At 54.7% G+C, this 24,725-nt stretch overlaps 2 protein-coding genes across 2 annotated transcripts in view; one reads left to right on the forward strand and one right to left on the reverse strand.

The window, feature by feature from the left end:
• Positions 1–8,397: 8,397 nt before the first annotated feature.
• Positions 8,398–18,706, forward strand: LOC132807033 (ER membrane protein complex subunit 4-like). The gene is made up of 5 exons (XM_060821340.1): positions 8,398–8,663; positions 11,529–11,640; positions 14,273–14,426; positions 15,186–15,346; positions 18,437–18,706. Exons 1-5 carry the CDS (start codon positions 8,554–8,556, stop codon positions 18,470–18,472), a joined length of 573 nt encoding a protein of 190 aa, XP_060677323.1. The 5' UTR covers positions 8,398–8,553; the 3' UTR covers positions 18,473–18,706.
• Positions 18,707–18,744: 38 nt separating this feature from the next.
• tep1 (telomerase-associated protein 1) overlaps positions 18,745–24,725 on the reverse strand; it is a 23,679-nt gene continuing 17,698 nt past the window's right edge. Inside the window, exons 12-15 of the mRNA XM_060821343.1 lie at positions 24,065–24,391; positions 19,802–19,920; positions 19,153–19,257; positions 18,745–19,058 (exon numbers count right to left, since the gene is read on the reverse strand). Of these exons, the coding sequence (XP_060677326.1) occupies positions 18,894–19,058; positions 19,153–19,257; positions 19,802–19,920; positions 24,065–24,391 (716 nt within the window). The 3' untranslated portion in view covers positions 18,745–18,893. The remainder of the gene's footprint in view (positions 19,059–19,152; positions 19,258–19,801; positions 19,921–24,064; positions 24,392–24,725) is intronic.

The raw sequence follows: 24,725 nt of genomic DNA on the forward strand, positions 1-24,725 counted from the left end.
GTTTCTCTTCGGAGGGTCGGTGTGGATTTGTTGGGCCGAAGTGCCTGTTTCCTCACTGTAGGCAATCTAATGTAATCCTCCTCCTTTTGGAGGAAGGTCTCCCTGGGCCATCTTCGGTCTTTCACTGTGAAGAGTGCTTTAGCTGAAAACGGTCGGGAGAATTTTGAACAGTGCACCTTCTCGATGGCAGTGATTCTGTGCCACACTTTCAAAATGGCTGCTTTTTTTTCTTAATATACACTGCTGCACCCCCCCCTCCCCCCAATATCGTATCTCCTCATCACTCTGAGGATGGCGAAAACCCTCAATTCGACCGCGATTGGGTTTTAGTATCCCGGGGCATAATAGACACTGATTGGTGAAATTGGAAAACGTTGTCGAAACAGCAACCAAAACTCAGGCATCTGTTTCACAGCTAAATGTTATGCAGTCTGAGACATGTACAGCATGGAAACAGACCCTTCAGTCCAACCCCGAATTGAGCGGTTGGCTCCAATAATAAGCGTGCGTCTTATTACAAGTTGGGGATCCATCTGGGAGGTTGGCATTTACCCAGTTGGCAGGGCCATGGGGAGACTTTGGATGCCGAAAGACCGGGTCTGGGCAAAAACTGAAGCACCTGGCGTTCCCCCCTGTCACGACCAGAACCGAAAGCTTTCTCGGTCCCGGGTGAGACCAGGTCACGGCAGAGGATGGCCTATTATTCGGGGTCGGGGGGGGGGGGGAGCGAGAGGGGATTGCTCTGAGCAAAGATGGCCGCCAGCTACTGACTGAACTCCACCAGTGGTCCTCTCGAAACGAAGATGCCCCCCCGGAGAACCACCAAGGACGAAGCGATTACTGCCCGTAGCTCCTCCATATTTGTTGGGGGTCAGTCGCACGTTGACGATGCATGTGTCCTTTCTGAGTTACTTTGGATACCCACTTGCCGTGATTGGATGGTGTAGCCCACCAACCCACCAGCTAATGAACCTGAAAGACCCCCTATACAGACAACAACCCTAACGTCATTTACAAAATACCGTGCAAGGACTGGAACAAACACTACATTGGACAAACAGGCAGCAAACTAGCCAAAAATGACATGACCCTCTCTCACTAGTATCCTGACATACAGATAAGGAAGGACACCACTTCGACTGGGACGACACATCCATCCCAGGACGAGCCAAACAGAGACACGCACGGGAATTCCTAGAAGCATATCATTCCAACCGTAACTCTGTCAACAAACATATCTGTCCTGTCCAGCCGCAACATGACCTCCCAACTCCTGTACTCAATACTCTGATCAATAAAGGAAAGCATACCAAACGCCGCCTTCACTCTCCTATCTACCTGTGACTCCACTTTCAAGGAGCTATGAACCTGCACTCCAAGGTCTCTTTGTTCAGCAACACTCCCCAGGACCTTACCGTTAAGTGTATAAGTCCTGCTAAGATTTGCTTTCCCAAAATGCAGCCACTCACATTTATCTGAATTAAACTCCATCTGCCACTTCTCAGCCCATTGGCCCATCTGGTCCAGATCCTGTTGTAATCTGGGGTAACCCTCTTCGCTGTCCACTACACCCTCCGATTTTGGGGTCATCTGCAAACTGACTAACTGTACCTTTTCTGCTCGCATCCAAATCATTTATATAAATGATGAAAAGTAGAGGGCCCAGCACCGATCCTTGTGGCACTCCACTGGTCACAGGCCTCCAGTCTGAAAAACAACCCTCCACCACCACCCTCTGTCTTCTACCTTTGAGCCAGTTCTGTATCCAAATGGCTAGTTCTCCCTGTATTCCGTGAGATCTAACCTTGCTAACCAGTCTCCCATGAGGAACCTTGTCGAATGCCTTCCTGAAGTCCATATAGATCACATCTACCGCTCTCCCCTCATCAATCCTCTTTGTTACTTCATCAAAAAAAATTATGAGGGGCATGCTTAGGGGTAAATAGACAAGGTCTTTTCCCCCCTGGGGTGGGGGAGTCCAGAACGAGAGGGGGGTAGGTTTAGGGTGAGAGGGGAAAGGGAGCTGAGGGGCAACTTTCTCACCCAGAGGGTGGTACGTGTGTGGAATGAGCTGCCAGAGGAAGTGGTGGAGGCTGGTACAATTGCAACATTTAAGAGGCATTTGGATGGGTATATGAATAGGAAGGGTTTGGAGGGATATGGGCCGGGTGCTGGCAGGTGGGACGAGATTGGGTTGGGATATCTGGGTCAGCATGGACGGGTTGGACCGAAGGGTCTGTTTCCGTGCTGTCCGTCTCTATGACTCGATGACCGTCGACTTGTTTACCATCCCCCGAGGGAAAAGAACCGAAAATGACGTTGCCCACGGCAACGGGCGTCGCCCGCGGGAAACGACGTCACCGACCTGGAGGAAAGCCGAACCCACGAAGAGAAAACGGGCCACACCACCAGTGTTTCGTCCGGAGGCTCACTGATCAGGTGACCCCCCCCCCCCCGGCGTGGGTGACGAAACGTCTGAAAGCATCCACCTTCCAGCTCCGCGAGCGGACCCACGGCCAGACCCTCGACCTGAGCGACAGATCTTCTCAGAACGCGTGGACACAGTTCACTCATCAAACAGTGGAGTGGCCGTGGGGGGGGGAAGCCGCACGCATAGTTCGTGAGACGCCGGCTCCCGGAATTACAACGGTTCAGCGATGACCAGCGGGGTTATGGACTGATGTGGAAAACACAGGGGCAGCAACAACGCAGAGTGGGCAAGCAGAGGCCGATCGCCAAGCCCGTGAACATAGACCGAAAAACATTCCAGCACACCAACAAGCCCTTCGGCCCATCCAAGCCCTGCGCGGATCCAGGTCCTCTATCCAAACCTGTAGCCGATTTTCCAAGGGGCTGAATCCCGTTGTTCCCTGATCATTCCCGGATCTGTCGATCAGGATAGCCTCAACCACGGCACTGGGGACATTTCACACGTCAGGTGACCCCACTGCGCGACACACACTCTCTCGCACACGTGCAACCACGCGCATTCACGCGCATACACACACACACACAGACACAGCCACACACATCCTCACACACACACACACACACACACACAGACACAGCCACACACATCCTCTCTCACACACACACAGACCCTCTCTCAGACACACACAGACCCTTTCTCATACACACACACACAGACCCTCTCTCACACACACACACTCCAACAAACCCACACACACACAGACCCTCTCTCATACACACACACAGACCCTCTCTCATACACACTCCAACAGACCACACACAGACCCTCTCTCACACACACACCCCTCTCACACACACACACACAGACCGTCTCTCATACACACACACACCCTCTCTCTCACACACACACACAGATCCTCTCTCATACACACACACAGACCGTCTCTCATACACACACACACAGACCCTCTCTCTCTCTCTCACACACACACACACACACACACACACGCCCTCTCTCATACACACACACACAGACCCTCTCTCTCACACACACACACACAGAGACCCTCTCTCATACACACACACAGACCCTCACACACACACTGACCCTCTCTCATACACACTCCAACAGACCACACACACACAGACCCTCTCACACACACAGACCCTCTCTCATACACACTCACAGACCCTCACAAACACACAGACCCTCTCACACACACACACAGACCCTCTCTCATACACACACACACAGACCCTCTCACACACACACACACAGACCCTCTCACACACACAGACCCTCTCACACACACACAGACCCTCTCTCATACACACACACAGACCCTCTCACACACACACACACAGACCCTCTCTCATACACACACACACTCCAATAGACCACACACACACAGAACCACTCTCATACAAACACACACAGAATGAAAATGTGTTGTTGGAAAAGCGCAGGTCAGGCAGCATCCAAGGAGCAGGAGAATTGATGTTTCGGGCATAAGCCCTTCATCAGGAATGAGGAGAGTGTGCCCAGCAGGCTAAGATAAAAGGTAGGGAGGATGGACTTGGGGGAGGGGTGTTGGGAATGCGATAGGTGGGAAGGAGGTCAAGGTGAGGGTGATAGGCCGGAGTGGGGTGGGGGCGGAGAGGTCAGGAAGAAGATTGCAGGTTAGGAGGGCGGTGCTGAGTTCGAGGGTTGGGACTGAGACAAGGTGGGGGGAGGGGAAATGAGGAAACTGGAGAATTCTGAGTTCATCCCTTGTGGTTGGAGGGTTCCCAGGCGGAAGATGAGGCGCTCTTCCTCCAGCCGTCGTGTTGCCGTGGTCTGGCGATGGAGGAGTCCAAGGACCTGCATGTCCGTGGTGGAGTGGGAGGGGGAGTTGAAGTGTTGAGCCACGGGGCGGGTTGGGTTGGTTGGTGCAGAGGTGTTCTCTGAAATGTTCCACAAGTAGGCGGCCTGTCTCCCCAATATAGACAAGGCCACATCGGGTGCAGCGGATGCAGTAATTTAGCACGGCCAATCCACCCTAACCTGCGCATCCCTGGGCACTATGGGTAATTTAGCATGGCCAATCCACCCTAACCTGCGCATCCCTGGGCACTATGGGTAATTTAGCATGGCCAATCCACCCTAACCTGCGCATCCCTGGGCACTATGGGTAATTTAGCACGGCCAACCCACCCTAACCTGCACATCCCTGGGCACTATGGGTAATTTAGCATGGCCAATCCACCCTAACCTGCACATCCCTGGGCAATATGGGTAATTTAGCATGGCCAATCCACCCTAACCTGCACATTCCTGGGCACTATGGGTAATTTAGCATAGCCAATCCACCCTAATCTGCACATCCCTGGGCACTATGGGTAATTTAGCACGGCCAATCCACCCTAACCTGCACATCCCTGGGCACTATGGGTAATTTAGCACGGCCAACCCACCCTAACCTGCACATCCCTGGGCACTGTGGGTGATTTAGCATGGCCAATCCACCCTAACCTGCACATCCCTGGGCAATATGGGTAATGTAGCATGGCCAATCCACCCTAACCTGCACATCCCTGGGCACTATGGGTAATTTAGCACGGCCAATCCACCCAAATCTGCACATCCCTGGGCACTGTGGGTAATGTAGCATGGCCAATCCACCCCTAACCTGCACATCCCTGGGCACTATGGGTAATTTAGCATGGCCAATCCACCCCTAACCTGCACATCCCTGGGCACTATGGGTAATGTAGCATGGCCCATCCACCCTAACCTGCACATCCCTGGGCACTATGGGTAATTTAGCACGACCAATCCGCCCTTACCTGCACATCCCTGGGCACTATGGGTAATTTAGCACGACCAATCCACCCTAACCTGCACATCCCTGGGCACTGTGGGTAATGTAGCATGGCCAATCCACCCTGACCTGCAAATCCCTGGCCACTATGGGTAATTTAGCATGGCCAATCCACCCTAACCTGCACATCCCTGGGCACTGTGGGTAATGTAGCATGGCCAATCCACCCTGACCTGCAAATCCCTGGCCACTATGGGTAATTTAGCACGACCAATCCACCCTAACCCGCACATCCCTGGGCACTATGGGTAATGTAGCATGGCCAATCCACCCTGACCTGCACATCCCTGGGCACTGTGGGTAATTTAGCATGGCCAATCCACCCTAACCTGCACATCCCTGGTCACTATGGGTAATTTAGCATGGCCAATCCACCCTAACCTGCACATCCCTGGGCACTATGGGTAATTTAGCATGGACAATCCACCCAAACCTGCACTTCCCTGGGCACTATGGGTAATTTAGCATGGCCAATCCACCCTAACCTGCACATCCCTGGGCAATATGGGTAATTTAGCATAGCCAATCCACCCTAACCTGCACATCCCTGGGCACTGTGGGTAATGTAGCATGGCCAATCCACCCTAACCTGCACATCCCTGGGCACTATGGGTAATTTAGCACGGCCACTCCACCCTAACCTGCACATCCCTGGGCACTATGGGTAATTTAGCATGGCCAATCCACCCTAACCTGCACATCCCTGGGCACTATGGGTAATTTAGCATGGCCAATCCACCCTAACCTGCACATCCCTGTGCACTATGGGTAATTTAGCATGGCCGATCCACCCTAACCTGCACATTCCTGGGCACTATGGGTAATTTAGCATAGCTAATCCACCCTAACCTGCACATCCCTGGGCACTGTGGGTAATGTAGCATGGCCAATCCACCCTAACCTGCACATCCCTGGGCACTATGGGTAATTTAGCACGGCCAATCCACCCAAATCTGCACATCCCTGGGCACTATGGGTAATTTAGCATGGCCAATCCGCCCTTACCTGCACATCCCTGGGCACTATGGGTAATTTAGCACGACCAAACCGCCCTTACCTGCACATCCCTGGGCACTATGGGTAATTTAGCACGACCAATCCACCCTAACCTGCACTTCCCTGGGCACTATGGGTAATTTAGCACGGCCAATCCACCCTAACCTGCACATCCCTGGGCACTATGGGTAATTTAGCATGGCCGATCCACCCTAACCTGCACATTCCTGGGCACTATGGGTAATTTAGCATAGCCAATCCACCCTAACCTGCACATCCCTGGGCACTCTGGGTAATGTAGCATGGCCAATCCACCCTAACCTGCACATCCCTGGGCACTATGGGTAATTTAGCACGGCCAATCCACCCAAATCTGCACATCCCTGGGCACTATGGGTAATGTAGCATGGCCCATCCACCCTAACCTGCACATCCCTGGGCACTATGGGTAATTTAGCACGGCCAATCCGCCCTTACCTGCACATCCCTGGGCACTATGGGTAATTTAGCACGACCAATCCGCCCTTACCTGCACATCCCTGGGCACTATGGGTAATTTAGCACGACCAATCCACCCTAACCTGCACATCCCTGGGCACTGTGGGTAATGTAGCATGGCCAATCCACCCTGACCTGCAAATCCCTGGCCACTATGGGTAATTTAGCATAGCCAATCCACCCTAACCTGCACATCCCTGGTCACTATGGGTAATTTAGCATGGCCAATCCACCCTAACCTGCACTTCCCTGGGCACTATGGGTAATTTAGCATGGCCAATCCACCCTAACCTGCACATCCCTGGGCACTATGGGTAATTTAGCATGGCCAATCCACCCTAACCTGCACATCCCTGGGCAATATGGGTAATTTAGCACGGCCAATCCACCCTAACCTGCACATTCCTGGGCACTATGGGTAATTTAGCATAGCCAATCCACCCTAACCTGCACATCCCTGGGCACTGTGGGTAATGTAGCATGGCCAATCCACCCTAACCTGCACATCCCTGGGCACTATGGGTAATTTAGCATGGCCAATCCACCCAAATCTGCACATCCCTGGGCACTATGGGTAATTTAGCACGGCCACTCCACCCTAACCTGCACATCCCTGGGCACTATGGGTAATTTAGCACGGCCAATCCACCCTAACCTGCACATCCCTGGGCACTGTGGGTACATCTGCAAAGGCTTCCGGCTGCTAGGGCGCACTGTATTCCGCCTTCTGCCCCCCACCCCAACCACGGTGTCTCGCCCGCCCGAATCCCCCTCTCTCTCTCTCAGCCCGCTCTCTGCTCGGGCCCCCTCGGGTCATTCACGACACCCCATACTCCTCCCCCACCCCGACCTCCGCCCTGCGGCCAACCCGCGTGCCCCACCTGCCCCCCGAACACGTCCACCTCCTCTTCCCCTCGGCACGCCTCCCCCCCGCCCCCCCTTGCCCCCTCGCCCAGGCACCCTGCCGCTCTCCCGTCCTCGTCGCTCTGGGGTCTCCAGCCGTTCAGCCTTGCGTGGGGACGGAATCTGTCCCAGCCCTAATACACGACCCCTGCCCCTTTAATAGAACATCCCCTTTAATCTGACCTCCCCTTTAATTGTTTGGCCGGGCCAGGTTTCTGTGTGTTTTTGTGTTTCCTGTCGGCATAATGTTTATTCCGCGCCGATCCCTTTAACTGAGCCCCGCCTTCTCCCGCTGCCCATCCCTTTAAATCACAGCGTCCGTGGAGAGCGGCCCCGCCCACCGCCGGCCCCGCCCTCCCTCGCCCCACGGTCCGGGCCCCGCCCCTTTCCTCCTTCCCTCTCCGTCCCGACCTTGGACGAGGCCCCGCCCATAGTGGTCACACCCCCTCTCTCCGAGTCACCGACCCCGCCCCCTCCTCGGCGCCGATTGGTCCAGCGGCGGGTCGCGGTCCCGCCCCCGTCGCCGCTCGGCCGTGCGCCGCCTCGCCCCCTGACGTCATAGTCCCTCCTCCCCCGTCCCTCAATTGGTTCAGCGGCGCCTTGCCTCCCCGCCCCTCAGCCGAGCGCTGCCCTGACGTCACAGTCCCTCCTCCCCCGTCCCCCCAATTGGTTCAGCGGCGGCTTGGGTCCCCGCCCCTCAGCCCGAGAGTGGCCGCACCCCCATCACGTCACCCTCTCCGCCCCAGTTGGTTCGGCGGCGCCTGCGCAGTCCGGCGGTTTTGGGCACCTCGGAGCCGGGGGTGAAGGTGGACGAGGAGGTGGTCGCGGCCGCGCGGGGGGAGAGTCTGTTGTCGTCACCGTCACCATGGCAGCGGGAGCGGCGGCGGTTGCGAACCGCGCGCGGCGGCACAAGTGGGCGATCGAGCTGCACGCGGCGGGGGCGGGGCCGGGGCCCGGCCCAGGGGCAGGAGGAAGGTGCGGGGGGGAGCCTCGGGCTCGAGTAGCGGCGGCTGGCCGGCCCCAGGGGCACCGCGGGCGGCGGGACTACCGGGACCCCACCCCGGGGGAGGTGGGGAGTGGATCTGTCCCCACCCCCAGGCATCCACCAACATCCCCCAGACCACAGCAGTTGTTAATACCCCCACCCCACCGGGAATCCCATTAAAACCTGGAAAAATCACATTAAAACCTAAAAAATAACCTTCAGTCTGGAAAATCACATTAAATTCCCTGAAAATTACATTAAATTCTCTGAAATTCGCCTTAAATTCCCCGAAATTCACCTTAAAACCTAAATATTCGTCTTAAATTCCATGAAATTCATCCTAAACCTAGAAAATCACCATAAAACCTAAAAATTAGTCTTAAATTCCCTGAAATTTGCCTTAAATTCCCCGAAATTCACCTTAAAACCTAAATATTCGTCTTAAATTCCATGAAATTCATCCTAAACCTAGAAAATCACCTTAAAACCTAAAAATTAGTCTTAAATTCCCTGAAATTTGCCTTAAATTCCCTGAAATTTGCCTTAAATTCCCTGAATTTCGCCTTAAATTCCCTGAAATTCACCATAAACCTAGAAAATCACCATAAAACCTAAAAATTTGTCTTAAATTCCCTGAAATTCGCCTTAAATTCCCTGAAATTCACCTTAAAACCTAAATATTCGTCTTAAATTCCATGAAATTCATCCTAAACCTAGAAAATCACCTTAAAACCTAAAAATTAGTCTTAAATTCCCTGAAATTTGCCTTAAATTCCCTGAATTTCGCCTTAAATTCCCTGAAATTCGCCTTAAATTCCCTGAAATTCACCCTAAACCTAGAAAATCACCTTAAAACCTAAAAATTTGCCTTAAATTCCCTGAAATTTGCCTTAAATTCCCTGAAATTTGCCTTAAATTCCCTGAAATTTGCCTTAAATTCCCTGAATTTCGCCTTAAATTCCCTGAAATTCACCATAAACCTAGAAAATCACCATAAAACCTAAAAATTTGCCTTAAATTCCCTGAAATTTGCCTTAAATTCCCTGAAATTCGCCTTAAATTCCCTGAAATTCACCCTAATTCTAGAAAATCACCTTAAAGCCTAAAAAATTATCTTAAATTCCCTGAAATTTTGTCTTAAATTCACCCTAAACCTAGAAAATCACCTTAAAACCTAAAAATTTGTCTTAAGTTCCCTGAAATTTGTCTTAGATTCCCTGAAGTTCACCCTAAACCTAAAAAATTACCTTAAAACTTAAAAACATTCACCTCAAATTCCCTGAAATTCACCTTAAATTCACAGCAATTCATCTTAAGTGCAGAAAATCACATTGAATTTCTAGAAAATTACCTTAAATCACATTAAAACCTAAAAAAATCACATTAAATTCCCTGAAAATTACATTAAATTCTCTGAAATTTGCCTTAAATTCCCCGAAATTCACCTGAAAACCTAAATATTCGTCTTAAATTCCATGAAATTCACCCTAAACCTAGAAAATCACCTTAAAACCTAAAAATTTGTCTTAAATTCCCTGAAATTTGTCTTAGATTCTCCGAAATTCACCCTAAAACCAAAAATTTAGTCTTAAATTCCCTGAAATTCACCTTAAATTCCCTGAAATTCACCCTAATTCTAGAAAATCACCTTAAAGCCTAAAAAATTATCTTAAATTCCCTGAAATTTTGTCTTAAATTCACCCTAAACCTAGAAAATCACCTTAAAACCTAAAAATTTGTCTTAAGTTCCCTGAAATTTGTCTTAGATTCCCTGAAGTTCACCCTAAACCTAAAAAATTACCTTAAAACTTAAAAACATTCACCTCAAATTCCCTGAAATTCACCTTAAATTCACAGCAATTCATCTTAAGTGCAGAAAATCACATTGAATTTCTAGAAAATTACCTTAAAGCTTAAAAGTTCTCCTGAAATTCACCTTAAATTCCCTGAAATTCACCCTGAACATAGAAAATCACCTTAAAACCTAAAACCAAATCGCCTTAAATTCCCTGAAATTCACATTAAATCCCCAGGAAGTTCATCATAAAGCCTCAGAAACTCACCTTTAATTCCCTGAAACGCGTTTTAAATTCCCAGGAAATTCACCTTAAACGCCAAGAAATCCAACTTAAAACCTAGAGAAATTCACCTCGAACCACCACCCCCAGAAAATCACCTTAAAACCCACAAAATTACCCAGAAATTAACCCGAAAACCTAGAAGATCACCTCCAAGCCCCAGGAATTCTGCTTAACCTCAGAAATTCTCCCTAAAATCCATAAGTTCGCCTGAACTGCCCCACCCCGCAGAAATTCTCCTGACACTGCCCACGAAATTGTATTTTAAATCCTAAGAATTCCCTTCAAAGCCCGAAAGATTCACCTTAAAGCTGCGAACCCCCAAAATTCACTTAACACAGGAACTTCAATCGTCTGAAAGACACAGGCCAGGAACACGTTGTTCGGCTAATCAAGAGACTCCCTCTTTAACGGGGGTCCCCGAGGGAGAGACTCCCCCTGTAACGGGGATCCCCGAGGGAGAGACTCCCCTCTGTAATGGGGGTCCCCGAGGGAGAGACTCCCCCTTTAACAGGGGGTCCCCGAGGGAGAGACTCCCTCTGTAACGGGGATCCCCGAGGGAGAGACTCCCTCTGTAACGGGGATCCCCGAGGGAGAGACTCCCTCTGTAACGGGGATCCCCGAGGGAGAGACTCCCTCTGTAACGGGGGTCCCCGAGGGAGAGACTCCCTCTGTAACGGGGGTCCCCGAGGGAGAGACTCCCTCTGTAACGGGGGTCCCCAGTCAGTTTGCTGAGGTGACTGTTCACACTGTCTATGTTCTTTCTGTCTCTCCCAGGAGCCGCGATCGACAGTGTGGTCAGGGTGACTCCATGTACCCAGTCGGATATTCGGAAAAGCAGTTGCCGGACACCAGTGTACAGGAGACCGACAGGATCCTGGTGGAGAAAGTGAGTTGTCATGTAACCTGGGAACACCACCAGGCTCGCTTCTCAGAAGTGTCGGTGCGGGAAGATCCTTCGGCCCATCTTGACGATGCTGACCCTCCATCTGCCTTCTGACTTTGTCTCGTACTGCTATCCCCTCACGTCAGTTCCTCATTCAAGTGTTTTGAGTACAGGAGGTGGGAGGTCATGTTGCGGCTGGACAGGACATTGGTTAGGGCCGCTGTTGGGATATCGCGTGCAATTCTGGTCTCCTTCCTATCGGAAAGATGTTGTGAAAGGGTTCAGGAAAGATTTACAAGGATGTGGGAGGGTTTGAGCTACAGGGAGAGGCTGGGGCTGTTTTCCCTGGAGCGTCGGAGGCTGAGGGGGTGACCTGGTTTATAAAACCATGAGGGGGCAGGGATAGGGGTAAATAGACAAGGTCTTTTCCCCCCGGGGTGGGGGAGTCCAGAACTAGAGGGGGGTAGGTTTAGGGTGAGAGGGGAAAGGGAGCTGAGGGGTAACTTTCTCACCCAGAGGGTGGTGCGTGTGTGGAATGAGCTGCCAGAGGAAGTGGTGGGGGCTGGTACAATGACAGCGTTGAAAAGGTGGATGGGGACAGGGATAGGAAGGGATTGGAGGGGAATGGGCCAAGGGGCTGGCAAACAGGGACTGGGTTAGGTTCGGGGTATCTGGGTCGGCACGGACGCGATGGGCCGAAGGGTCTGTTTCTACACTGTATGACCCTATAAACCGCGCAAACGCCTCCTCATTCCTCATCTGCACCACACCTCCTGGCAGTGGAAGACGGGCCTGAATCACTCTGCTGTGGGTGTGTGTTTTTTTGTTAAAAAGTTCTCGCAATCACCCTCGCTGTTTTAGCCAACGGCTTTAATTCAACCCCCTCCCCCCCCCCCAGCCATCGTTCTCGATGAGCTTGTAGTTTCCGCCACCCGACTTGTTCCACATGGGACATCTCCGGCGCCCCGTCTCTGATCCCTCCTGACAGTTGCCATTCCTCGTGCCTGGAGGCCGTCCTTGTCAACCCTACGCTGCGCCCCCCCCTCCCACCCCTCGTCCTTTCTGTCATCAGTGCCCCCTCCCCGACTGGACTCATCCCATGGTTTATTGGCACTTCCCTTTCACCCCTGACCCTCGTCTTTCTGGTCCTGATTGCGAACGGGAGCAGTTTCTCCCCCAGCCCAGGTTACTCCACAGACCCACCTTGTCCAGATCTCTCTCTCTCACACACCTTCGGTGAGGTGTCTCGCCACCGGAACTGTTCCGGCCTCCCCCCACCCCCCTCCCGAGGGATTCACACCTTCCCTCGGACCCACCACCGCACACGATACTGGGCAGAACGCAGGTGCTAGCCTTCCATCCATGGCGGGGGGGGGGTCGGTCCGCACCGCTCGCGGTCTCAGCCGAGCAGTCAGCATCGTCACAGGCCCCCTCCCGGCCCCGGCCAGGCAGCGGATACAGAAGCTCAAACACGTACCAACAGCTTCCTCCCTTGTCGCTATCAGAATTCGTTTTCTTTAGTCACTTGCGAGAGTCGGGGGTCGCTGGCCGGGCCCAGTGTTGATAGCGCATCCCTGTTTGTCCCCAGAACAGGTGAGGGGGAGGGGGGCGGGTAGCTGCCTCGCTGTGGGATGTCCCTCAATGCCAGCAGGAAGGGAATTCCGGGACTCTGACCCCACGACCATGAAGGAACAGCGGTATGTTTCCGAGTCAGGGTGGGAAGTGGCTTGGAGGGGAACTTCCAGGGGGCACTGATGTTCCCAAGTACCTCCCACAATCCAAAGGTGTGCTGGTTAAGGTGGATTGGCCGTGCTAAATTACCCATATTCCCCAGGGATGTGCGGGTTAGGGTGGATTGGCCGTGCTAAATTACCCATAGTGCCCGGGGATGTGCAGGTTAGGGTGGATTGGCCGTGCTAAATTACCCATAGTGCCCAGGGATGTGCAGGTTAGGGTGGATTGGCCGTGCTAAATTACCCATAGTGCCCAGGGATGTGCAGGTTAGGGTGGATTGGCCGTGCTAAATTACCCATAGTGCCCAGGGATGTGCAGGTTAGGGTGGATTGGCCGTGCTAAATTACCCATAGTGCCCAGGGATGTGCAGGTTAGGGTGGATTGGCCGTGCTAAATTACCCACAGTGCTCAGGGATGTGCAGGTCACCTCTTAGCCTCCGACACTCCAGTGAGAAACATCCCAGCCTCTCCCGCTAACCCGAACCCTCTATTCCTGTGAACACCCTGGGGAAGCTCTTCCGAACCCCTTCCAGCTGAACAATGTCCTCCTGCTGCGGCCCCTACTAATAAAGCTGAGGACGCTGTCCACTTTATTAATTGCTTTTCCCCCCCCCCCCCCGGCCAGCTTCGACGCTCTCTGTGCAGGTACACGGCCCCAGCTAGCTTCTGATCCTGCAGGCCCCTTTGCGAGTAGTTTCTCCTGGTGTGCGGTGTTGAGAAATGTCCCCAGCCCATCGGCAATCGCCCTCTGGCCACCCGAACAGCACTCCGAGGGAGGTGGAGAACACCGCAGCTCCCCTGAGCTTGGGAGGACCGGAGGTGGGCTTCAGTCTGCGAGCGGGGGCGAGAGGAGAGTTGCCGTGTGCCGTTCCTAACCGCCGTTCGGCTTTTCCCTTGACAGCGTTGTTGGGACATCGCCCTGGGACCCCTGAAGCAGGTGCCCATGAATCTGTTCATCATGTACATGGCGGGCAACACCATCTCCATCTTCCCCATCATGATGGTCTGCATGATGGCCTGGAGACCCATCCAGGCACTGATGTCCATGTCAGCAAGTGAGTATCGCACCGGGGCTGTGCTACAGAGGCCAGTCAGTGTACAGACACCTCCCCGAGAGAGAGAGAGGGGACTGAGAGACACCAGTCAGTGTCCAGACACCTCCCCGAGAGAGAGAGAGGGGACTGAGTGACACCAGTCAGTGTACAGATATCTCCCTGAGAGAGAGAGAGAGAGAGGGGACTGAGTGACACCAGTCAGTGTACAGATATCTCCCTGAGAGAGAGGGGACTGAGAGACACCAGTCAGTGTACAGACACCTCCCTGAGAGAGAGGGGGGACTGAGAGATACCAGTCAGTGTACAGACACCTCCCCGAGAGAGAGGGGACTGAGAGACGCCAGTCAGTGTACAGATATCTCCCTGAGAGAGAGGGGGGACTGAGAGACACCAGTCAGTGTACAGATATCTCCCCGAGAGAGAGGGGACTGAGAGACGCCAGTCAGTGTACAGATATCTCCCTGAGAGGGGACTGAGAGACACCAGTCAGTGTACAGATATCTCCCTGAGGGAGAGGGGACTGAGAGACACCAGTCAGTGTACAGGTATCTCCCCCTCTCCCCCCTAACTGCGGTAGTCGGGGGTGTGGGACTCCCTGACTGTAACAGCAGTAGACTCCCCAATCTGTAGGGGGTTTCCCTGGTTATTGGATAGACACCCGGATGGAGACGGAGGAGGCTGGGAGGGCTGGGTTGCCCAGGTGGGGCCGTCCGGCCTGCTGTCTCCTGTCACGGTCTCCGTCTCTCTGCTTCCTCCCAGCCTTCAAGCTCCTGGAGAGTTCGAGCCAGCAGTGGCTGCAGGGCCTGGTCTACCTCATCGGCAACCTGCTGGGGCTGGCGCTGGCTGTCTACAAGTGCCAGTCCATGGGCCTCCTGCCCACCCACGCCTCCGACTGGCTCGCCTTCATCGAGCCCCCACAGGTGAGATCGCTCTCGGTGAGGGGTGGGGGGGGTGCTGGGGCTGCTTTTCCAATCCGACAGTCCCAACACGCTGTGGAAACAGGCCCAACCCGCCAACGGGTAACCCACTCACTCCCATTCCCCCTACCACTCTACTGTTACCTGGGACGAGTGCACCTTACCGGCACATCCCTGGGCACTATGGGTAATTTAGCACGGCCAATCCACTCTAACCTGGGCACTATGGGTAATTTAGCATGGCCAATCCACCCTAACCTACACATCCCTGGGCACTATGGGTAATTTAGCACGGCCAATCCCCCCCTAACCTGCACATCCCTGGGCACTATGGGTAATTTAGCACAGCCAATCCACCCTAACCTGCACATCCCTGGGCACTATGGGTAATTTAGCACGGCCAATCCACCCTAACCTGCACATCCCTGGGCACTATGGGTAATTTAGCACGGCCAATCCACCCTAACCTGCACATCCCTGGGCACTATGGGTAATTTAGCACGGCCAATCCCCCCCCTAACCTGCACATCCCTGGGCACTATGGGTAATTTAGCACGGCCAATCCACCCTAACCTGCACATCCCTGGGCACTATGGGTAATTTAGCACGGCCAATCCCCCCCCCTAACCTGCATGTCGCTGGAGGCTTTACATTCCATCTGCCCCGTGCCGTCCCTCTCCCTGGGACAGTGAAGCAGCGTGTCTCTCCAGCTGCGTGGGAAAAACGAGACCGTTCAGCCCGGAACCTCCAGCCTGGATCGGGGCTGATCTGGTGTTGACGTTTCCCAGCAGCTGCCAGCTTCCACTTTGGCCGGGAATCGTCCAACCCGCTCCCACGCCGCCGCCGCCGTCCCTGCGGGCGGTGAAGGTGGTGATCCCCGACGTGAAAGAGCGCGCGTTGCCACGACTCTCCGGGCCGGGGATGGGCAGAGGGAGTTCCGTTTGGGCTCAGTGCCAGGCGTCGCATTTCAGTCCACCCAAACACGGTGGAGGAAAGGGGCCAATCACCGACGTAAAGTGGGTGGGGAATGAACTTTGTGAGGAACTGGCGGACGTGGGTACGGTTAAAGGCCATTAGGATCGGGCTGTCCGCCAACAGGGATGTGGAGCAGGCAGCTGGGGGTTGGTTTTGACGGGGAACCTGGTGAGGGCTGTTTCCCACGCCGTGTGATCCGGACTCTCTGTAACCGCTGCCCCTGGCTCTCCCGTCCCTGTACCACCCGAGAAGCAGCTGCACTGTGTACCAGGAGTCTGGTGGGTGTGTGGCATGCACTGCTAGCTAAAACCCACCCCCCTCTGACCTTCCCTTCCCCCCCACCCCCAACTGAAGACCTGGATCCTCTCCAGAGGGGCGTCTGGGAGTACGGGCTGTTTGAAGCAAGGTTTAACAAAAGAAGGGAGTCTAGCAGCGCGGAGAGTTAAAGGTTTCTGTGTTGCGGGGAGAAACGGCGCCCGTTATTTCTAGGTTTTAGTTTAAAGGGAGCGTACAGCCTTAATAAGAACAGACCGCTCACATACAGTAAGGCAACATGATCATCCAGCGATCGTTCCTGGGAGAGGGCTCGGAGTTACAAGCCAGAACAGGGCGACGTGACTGGATTAGCTTGCTGGCAATGATATTCCCCGGGAAAGGGTTCTTAATTGACCATAGACAATAGGTGCAGGAGTAGGCCATTCTGCCCTTCGTGCCTGCACCACCATTCAATATGATCATGGCTGATCATCCTTAATCAGTATCCTGTTCCTGCCTTATCTCCATAACCCTTGATTCCACTATCCTTCAGAGCTCTATCCAACTCTTTCTGAAATGAATCCAGAGACTGGGCCTCCACTGCCCTCTGGGGCAGAGCATTCCACACAGCCACCACTCTCTGGATGAAGAGGTTTCTCCTCATCTCTGTCCTAAGTGGTCTACCCCGTATTTTAAAGCTGCGTCCTCTGGTTCGGCACTCACCCATCAGCGGAAACATGTTTCCTGCTGCCAGAGTGTCCAATCCTTTAATACTCTTATATGTCTCAATCAGATCCCCTCTCAGTCTTCTAAACTCAAGGGTATACAAGCCCAGTCGCTCCAGTCTTTCAGTGTAAGGTAATCCCGCCATTCCAGGAACTGACCTCGTGAACCTACGCTGCATTCCCTCAATAGCCAGAATGTCTTTCCTCAAGTTTGGAGACCAGAACTGCACACAGTGCTCCAGGTGTGGTCTCACCAGGGCCCTGTACAGCTGCAGAAGCACCTCTTTGCTTCTATACTCAATTCCTCTTGTTATGAAGGCCAGCATGCTATCAGCCTTCTTCACTACCTGCTGTACCTGCATGCTTACCTTCACTGACTGGTGTACAAGAACACCCAGATCTCTCTGTACTGCTCCTGTACCTAAATTAATTCGATTGAGGTAGTAATCTGCCTTCCTGTACGTGGACCACCACCACCTTCGTCCGAACACCAAATCACCGTCTCACGCTTCAGATTGTGAAAAATCCCAGCGTGTTCTCTCTCTCTCTCTCTCTCATCTCTGAAATGCAACCGCCTCAGCAAAGCATGGGTTGCCGTTTATGGAGTCAAATTGTTCCTTGCAGCTGCTTTGTCGTCGTTTTAGATTTGAAAAAGCCATTTTGTGGTTAATAATTTAAAAAAATACACCCCAGAGACTTGCTGCTGCTGACAACCAGCCAAAATTCAACTGTTCGATCCTCACAGCCACTTTATAATCCTGCCACCCCCTCCCCTCATTCCTTCCTGGTCAGTTGGGGAGGGGTGGGGAGAGAAAAGTCTTGGGATATCTGTTGATATGGGAGGGCAAAGTTACAAAACTACATGCAAGCGTTATCCTGGTGATAAAATTCACTCTTATTTTGTGCCCGATTCATTTAAACCACGCTATCTTCTGCGTTAACGTGACTGGTTTGGATTTTGAGTGAGTATTATTCTTGGTGGGGGTGGGGGGGGGGGGGGGGAGGTTCTGTTCCCCCTCGCTGCCGTGTTGTTGGTCACAGAAGAACACATGATAACAGGAATCTCCTGACGCCGCGAGGGTCAGCGATGGCCCGATCGATTTACTCACTTCCTCCCCCTCTCTCTCTCCCCTAACAGAGAGTGGAATACACAGGCGGGGGTCTGATTCTGTGACCGCAGCGTTTCCCACGACGCGAGGGCGTCCGTCCGTGCGTCACCTTCAGGCCCGACTTCGTCACAGGATGGGGAGGGGGGGAACGTCCCCTATGCTTAAACCTCTGTGGTTGTGGTTAGTGTGTGTGCGTGCATCGTCTCGTTTTAATTTATGTTGGGGAGGAGGGAGAGGGTTAATTATTAGAGAGAAACGCACTGTAACCTGTAGGAAATAAAGGCTTGCTCTCTGACGTACACTGCACCCTGAATCATAAAGAGACAAGAGGGTGGGGTTGGTGGGGGAGGGGTCTTTATTCACAGATTCTTGTTCTACAGGTGAACGCACACCACAGGCGCTATCTAAATTCGCGAGCCGAGCTTCATTTGTTTACTGAAGGAAGGAGGGGAGGGTAGAGAGGGGGAGACACGAGGGGAATGGGGATCAGTGCTGAGCCAGCAGGTCTCCCTCTCCCCGGCCGGGGGAGGGGCGGCTGCTCCACCGCAGGAAGTAGACGTCGCCGCCAGCGTCTCCGCACGCCCCCAGGTCCGGGTCGGCTGGGTTAGCCTCCAGGCAGAGGATGGGGGCGCGGCAGCTGAACAGGCCGACCTGTGGGAGAGAGAGAGAGAGAGAGAGTGTCAGCACCAGGTCCTGGGGCTCTGGGACACAGGGGGGGACAGCGCCGCCTCACAGCCAGCAGTACCTGCTTCAACGCCTCGCCGTCCCACAGCCGCACCGTCCGGTCGTACGACGCCGTGACGATCAGCTCCGGGGTCTCTGTCACCGCCGTCACTCTGTCCGTGTGAACCTGACCCCAACAGGACAACACGGTCAGCAGCTTCCTGCCTTGGATACAGCTCCCTCTACATTGTTCCCCCATCCCCCACCCACCATCCCAGAGACAGCACGGGGTTAGATACAGGGGAAAGCTCCCTCTACACTGTCCCCATCCCAGAGACAGCACGGGGTTAGATACAGAGTAAAGCTCCCTCTACACTGTCCCCCCCCCCATCCCAGGGACAGGGACAGCACGGGGTTAGATACAGGGGAAAGCTCCCTCTACACTATCCCCATCCCAGAGACAGCACGGGGTTAGATACAGAGTAAAGCTCCCTCTACACTGTTTCCCCCCCCCCCATCCCAGGGATAGGGACAGCACGGGGTTAGATACAGAGTAAAGCTCCCTCTACACTGTCCCCCCCATCCCAGGGACAGGGACAGTATGCGGTTAGATACAGGGGAAAGCTCCCTCTACACTGTCCCCTCCATCCCAGGGACAGGGACAGCACGGGGTCAGATACAGAGTAAAGCTCCCTGTGCACCATGTGCCCACCCTCCCAGAGCGCTGTTACCTGTTTGTGGGTCCATTTGGAGAGGTCCTGCACGTGTGGTTCCTCCAGCAGGGTGACAGTGGGATCCCACTGGGAGCACCATAGGGATCCCTGGGAATCAGCACAGAGCATCGATCGAGCTGAGAGAGAGAGAGAGAGAGAGCGGGGAAATCCTGTTAAAGGGGAGACCAGACTCAGTAAAACCCAACGCTGAGCGTTGGCGGGACGCGCCAGAAATTCACTGGTAACCCCTCCGGAGATCCAAACGGATCAAACATCGTCCCCGGTTCGATGTCCAGCTCGGAACAGGGATCATCTGAGCTCCCAAAGAGGGGAGGTGGGAGGCCTGTGCCTCTCAGTGAGTGAGCTGCATCCACCTGCAGTGGACACAAAGCCACCATCTTGGCACGAACCAGGGGATTGGGCCCATTCTCCCAGTGCTGGCAGACTGCGGTTTTCGGGTACTCCTTCTCAAAGTGATATCTGCTTCCACTGCCATGTGCTGGCAACAGGAACAATCTAACCATCGCCCCCTTGATGGTCAATGGTGTTACCGTCACTGAATCCCCCTCCCCCTCCCCCCCACTATCAACATCCTGGGGGTTCCCATTGAGAGAGAATCTAACCATCGCCCCCTTGACGTTCAGTGGCGTTACCGTCACTGCAGAACCCCACTTAGGGGCTCCTCAGACAGCACCTTCCCAAACCCCCCACACACCCCTCTACCATCTAGAAGGGGGAGGAGGGAGGGAGCAGAGACAGGGGGAACGCCACCCCCCTCCCCTCTCCCCAACTCCAAGCCACTCCCCGTCGCGGAATCTATCGGCCGTTCCTTCCTGGGGTCGGAATCCTGGGATTGCCCCCTTCCCTGAGGGACATTGTGGGTCTACCCCACAGCACGTGGCTAAGATGGCAGCCCCCCCCACCCCCTTCTCACCTCCTGAAGTGTCACATGGGGGTGGGGAGGGTGATAAATGCTGGGCCCAGCCCACAAATGAATTGAATGAAATGAAATGAAATAATCCAGCAGGTTTGTCTGGGAATATGGATTCAAATCCCGCCATGCCATTTCAGCACGGAAACAGGCCCTTCGGCCCATCTCATCCGTGCCAACCCAGATACCCCGAACCTAATCTCGTCCCGTTTGCCAGCCCTTGGCCCATTCCCCTCCAATCCCTTCCTATCCCTGTCCCCATCCTCCTTTTCAATGCTGTCATTGTACCAGCCCCCACCACTTCCTCTGGCAGCTCATTCCACACACGCACCACCCTCTGGGTGAGAAAGTTACCCCCTCAGCTCCCTTTCCCCTCTCACCCTAAACCTACCCCCCTCTAGTTCTGGACTCCCCCATCCCAGGGGGGAAAAGACCTTGTCTATTTACCCCTATCCATGCCCCCTCATGGTTTTATAAACCAGGTCACCCCCTCAGCCTCCGACGCTCCAGGGAAAACAGCCCCAGCCTCTCCCTGTAGCTCAAACCCTCCCACATCCTTGTAAATCTTTCCTGAACCCTTTCACAACATCTTCCCGATAGGAAGGAGACCAGAATTGCACGCGATATCCCAACAGTGGCCCTAACCAATGTCCTGTCCAGCCGCAACATGACCTCCCAACTCCTGTACTCAATACTCTGACCAATAAAGGAAAGCATACCAAACGCCTCCTTCACTATCCTATCTACCTGCGACTCCACTGTCAAGGAGCTATGAACCTGCACTCCAAGGTCTCTTTGTTCAGCAACACTCCCCAGGACCTTACCATTAAGTGTATACGTCCTGCTAAGATTTGCTTTCCCAAAATGCAGCACCTCGCATTTATCTGAATTAAACTCTATCTGCCACTTCTCAGCCCATTGGCCCATCTGGTCCAGATCCTGTTGTAATCTGAGGTCACCCTCTTCGCTGTCCACTACACCCTCCAAGTTTGGGGTCATCTGCAAACTGACCAACTCTAACCTCCTCTGCTCACATCAAAGTCATTTATACAAATGACAAAAATCCGTTTAGGACAATCCTGCCCGATGCTCCAGCTCAGAAACCCTTCAATCTCCATCGCTTGGCTTTGAGGGAGGATGGAAGGTGGGCGGGACAGTGAACCTAGCCACGCTCGCACTCAACTGACTATTTTTCAGCAGCAGCGGAGAGCGAGCTGTATCTAGTTGCTTCGACTACAGAATGCAAAGCAACACCAGCTCTGGGGCTGGGTGAACCTGAACCTCCCCCCGCAACCCTTCGTGCTTCAGGTAGTAAGTTAGCTCAGTGAGGTGGAAGGCTTGTTCTCCAGATGCTGGTAACGTCAATGTCACTTCCTGTGGTGAAAAAGATGTCACCAACCCAAAAACATGGAAATAGAAAGCAGGAATTGCCAGCAATGCTTCACCCGGGGGCCCACTGAAGATGTTACCCAACGTCTGGGTGACGAAACGTCTGGAAATGAACCTTCCAGCTCCCCAACCCTGAGCTACAAACCTCCTCAAACCCCGCTTCTGTCTGGTCTGCTGTGGGTGGGCGATATCGTTTCCGGGTCTCAGGAGGTTGGTAAACCGAACGTGTTGGTTGACGGAGTTCCAGGCCTGTAGGAATCCCTGTGTGTCTGTGTTTCGCCAGGACAGAGGTGTTGACCCAGTCGCATGTGAGAGTGTGTCAATTTGTTGTGTGCGTGGTGCGTGTATGTTGTGTGTATGTGCGATGCACATGTGCGAGCGTGTGGTACGTGTGCGTGCGGCGCACATGTGCGAGCGTGTGGTACGTGTGCGAGCTGGTGGTACGTGTGCGAGCGGCATGCATGTGCGAGCGGGTGGTACGTGTGCGTGCGGCGAGCGTGTGGTACGTGTGCGTGCGGCGCGCATGTGCGAGCGTGTGGTGCGTGTGCGTGCGGCGCGCATGTGCGAGCGTGTGGTGCGTGTGCGTGCGGCGCGCATGTGCGAGCGTGTGGTACGTGTGCGTGCGGTGCGCATGTGCGAGCGTGTGGTACGTGTGTGCGCGGTGCATATGTGCGAGCATGTGCGTGTGCGCGAGCGTGTGGTGCGTGTGTGTGCGGTGCATGTGTGCAAGCATGGGGTGCGTGTGCGAGAGCGTGGGGTGCGTGTGTGTGCGGTGCATATGTGCGAGCATGTGCGTGTGCGCGAGCGTGGGGTGTGTGCGCGCGCGGTGAATATGTGCGAGCGTGGGGTGTGTGCGCGCGCGGTGAATATGTGCGAGCGTGGGGTGTGTGCGCGCGCGGTGAATATGTGCGAGCGTGGGGTGTGTGCGCGCGCGGTGAATATGTGCGAGCGTGGGGTGTGTGCGCGCGCGGTGAATATGTGCGAGCGTGGGGTGTGTGCGCGCGCGGTGAATATGTGCGAGCGTGGGGTGTGTGCGCGCGCGGTGAATATGTGCGAGCGTGGGGTGTGTGCGCGCGCGGTGAATATGTGCGAGCGTGGGGTGCATGTGCGAGCGTGGGGTGCATGTGCGAGCGTGGGGTGCATGTGCGAGCGTGGGGTGCATGTGCGAGCGTGGGGTGCATGTGCGAGCGTGGGGTGCATGTGCGAGCGTGGGGTGCATGTGCGAGCGTGGGGTGCATGTGCGAGCGTGGGGTGCATGTGCGAGCGTGGGGTGCATGTGCGAGCGTGGGGTGCATGTGCGAGCGTGGGGTGCATGTGCGAGCGTGGGGTGCATGTGCGAGCGTGGGGTGCATGTGCGAGCGTGGGGTGCATGTGCGAGCGTGGGGTGCATGTGCGAGCGTGGGGTGCATGTGCGAGCGTGGGGTGCATGTGCGAGCGTGGGGTGCATGTGCGAGCGTGGGGTGCATGTGCGAGCGTGGGGTGCATGTGCGAGCGTGGGGTGCATGTGCGAGCGTGGGGTGCATGTGCGAGCGGCGCGTGTGCAGTCCGTGTGTGGTGTGTGTGTGGTGCTTGTGTGCACGTGGTGCGTGTGCGTGGTATGTATGTGTGCGTGCGTGGGCACGTGGTGAGTGTTGCGTGTGAGAAGCGTGTCCTGTCCTCTGGCAGCCCGTCGGTGCTCGGATATCCCGGTGCAAAGCTTCCTGCCAGTCAGTCCGATGTCAAGTCTGTTACTGTCCAGCTCCCTTATGGAGCGGTGACGAAACGTCGGAAATACAACCTTCCAGCTCAGTGAGCTACCTTCCAACCTGATTCCGCAAAAATCACAGCCGTGCCTGGTTTACCAAGGGGGGGGGGGGGGGGGGGGGGAAAGAGAGAGAGAGACCCAGAACTGTTCCAGGGAGAAGGCGTGTCAGCGTAGGGTACGCAGCACAGGCCTCGAACGCACGCGTTCCGGCTCCTACCTCCTCCCGGCCTCCTCGCGCGGGACTCCTTGACCACAGTGAGCCAGAGCGAGGGGTCGCACGCCCCCTGCTTGCTCCGACCCCAGGGCGCCAGGTCAAAGTAGGCGTCTCCCATCGTCAGCTTCTCCCAGTCCGGGTGGAGATCCGCTTCCTGCTCTGTCCCCTCAGAGCCCTCTGTGTCCGTATCCGTCTCCTGCAGGGCAGGGAGGGAGAGGGCGGGGGGGGGGGGGGGGGGGAGGGCGACGTGAGCACCAAAATAGCGGACGTCGGGGAAGGAGGGTGTCGGAAGCCGCCGGGGAACGCCGGAGCGAGCCCTCGCACAGCCGCCTGGCGACGGGAAGGAGGTGGTTAAACCCAGAAAGGGGGGGCAGGAGGAGGGGACAGTGCCCGAACTCCGAAAGGGCCTGTTCCCGTCCCAGAGGGTCTACAATATCCGCATCAACCGGCCTCTCAGAGAGAGAGAGGGGGAGGGGTCAGCCAGGCGAGGACCCTGCTCTCTCCGGCCTGAGAGGAGTGTTGGGAGACGTGGACAGAGGAGGAATACACTCCCGGGGCTGGGGGGGATCAGGGAATAGAGGGCTGGAGGGCCAGGAAGAAACCTGAGGGAGCGCCTGGTTGAGGTGGGGGGAAGAGAGAGAGTGGGGGGGGGGGGGGGGGGGGG

Source organism: Hemiscyllium ocellatum (genome assembly GCF_020745735.1).
Source record: "Hemiscyllium ocellatum isolate sHemOce1 chromosome 27 unlocalized genomic scaffold, sHemOce1.pat.X.cur. SUPER_27_unloc_1, whole genome shotgun sequence".
NCBI classification, from domain to species: domain Eukaryota; kingdom Metazoa; phylum Chordata; class Chondrichthyes; order Orectolobiformes; family Hemiscylliidae; genus Hemiscyllium; species Hemiscyllium ocellatum.

Excerpts from the sequence above, each read along its gene's own strand:
- LOC132807033 (XM_060821340.1), top strand. The coding sequence starts at position 8,554 with ATGGCAGCGGGAGCGGCGGCGGTTGCGAACCGCGCGCGGCGGCACAAG. Across the intron at positions 14,427-15,185 it reads ACTGATGTCCATGTCAGCAA|CCTTCAAGCTCCTGGAGAGT; the intron begins GTGAGTATCGCA and ends GCTTCCTCCCAG. Across the intron at positions 15,347-18,436 it reads CCTTCATCGAGCCCCCACAG|AGAGTGGAATACACAGGCGG; the intron begins GTGAGATCGCTC and ends CTCCCCTAACAG.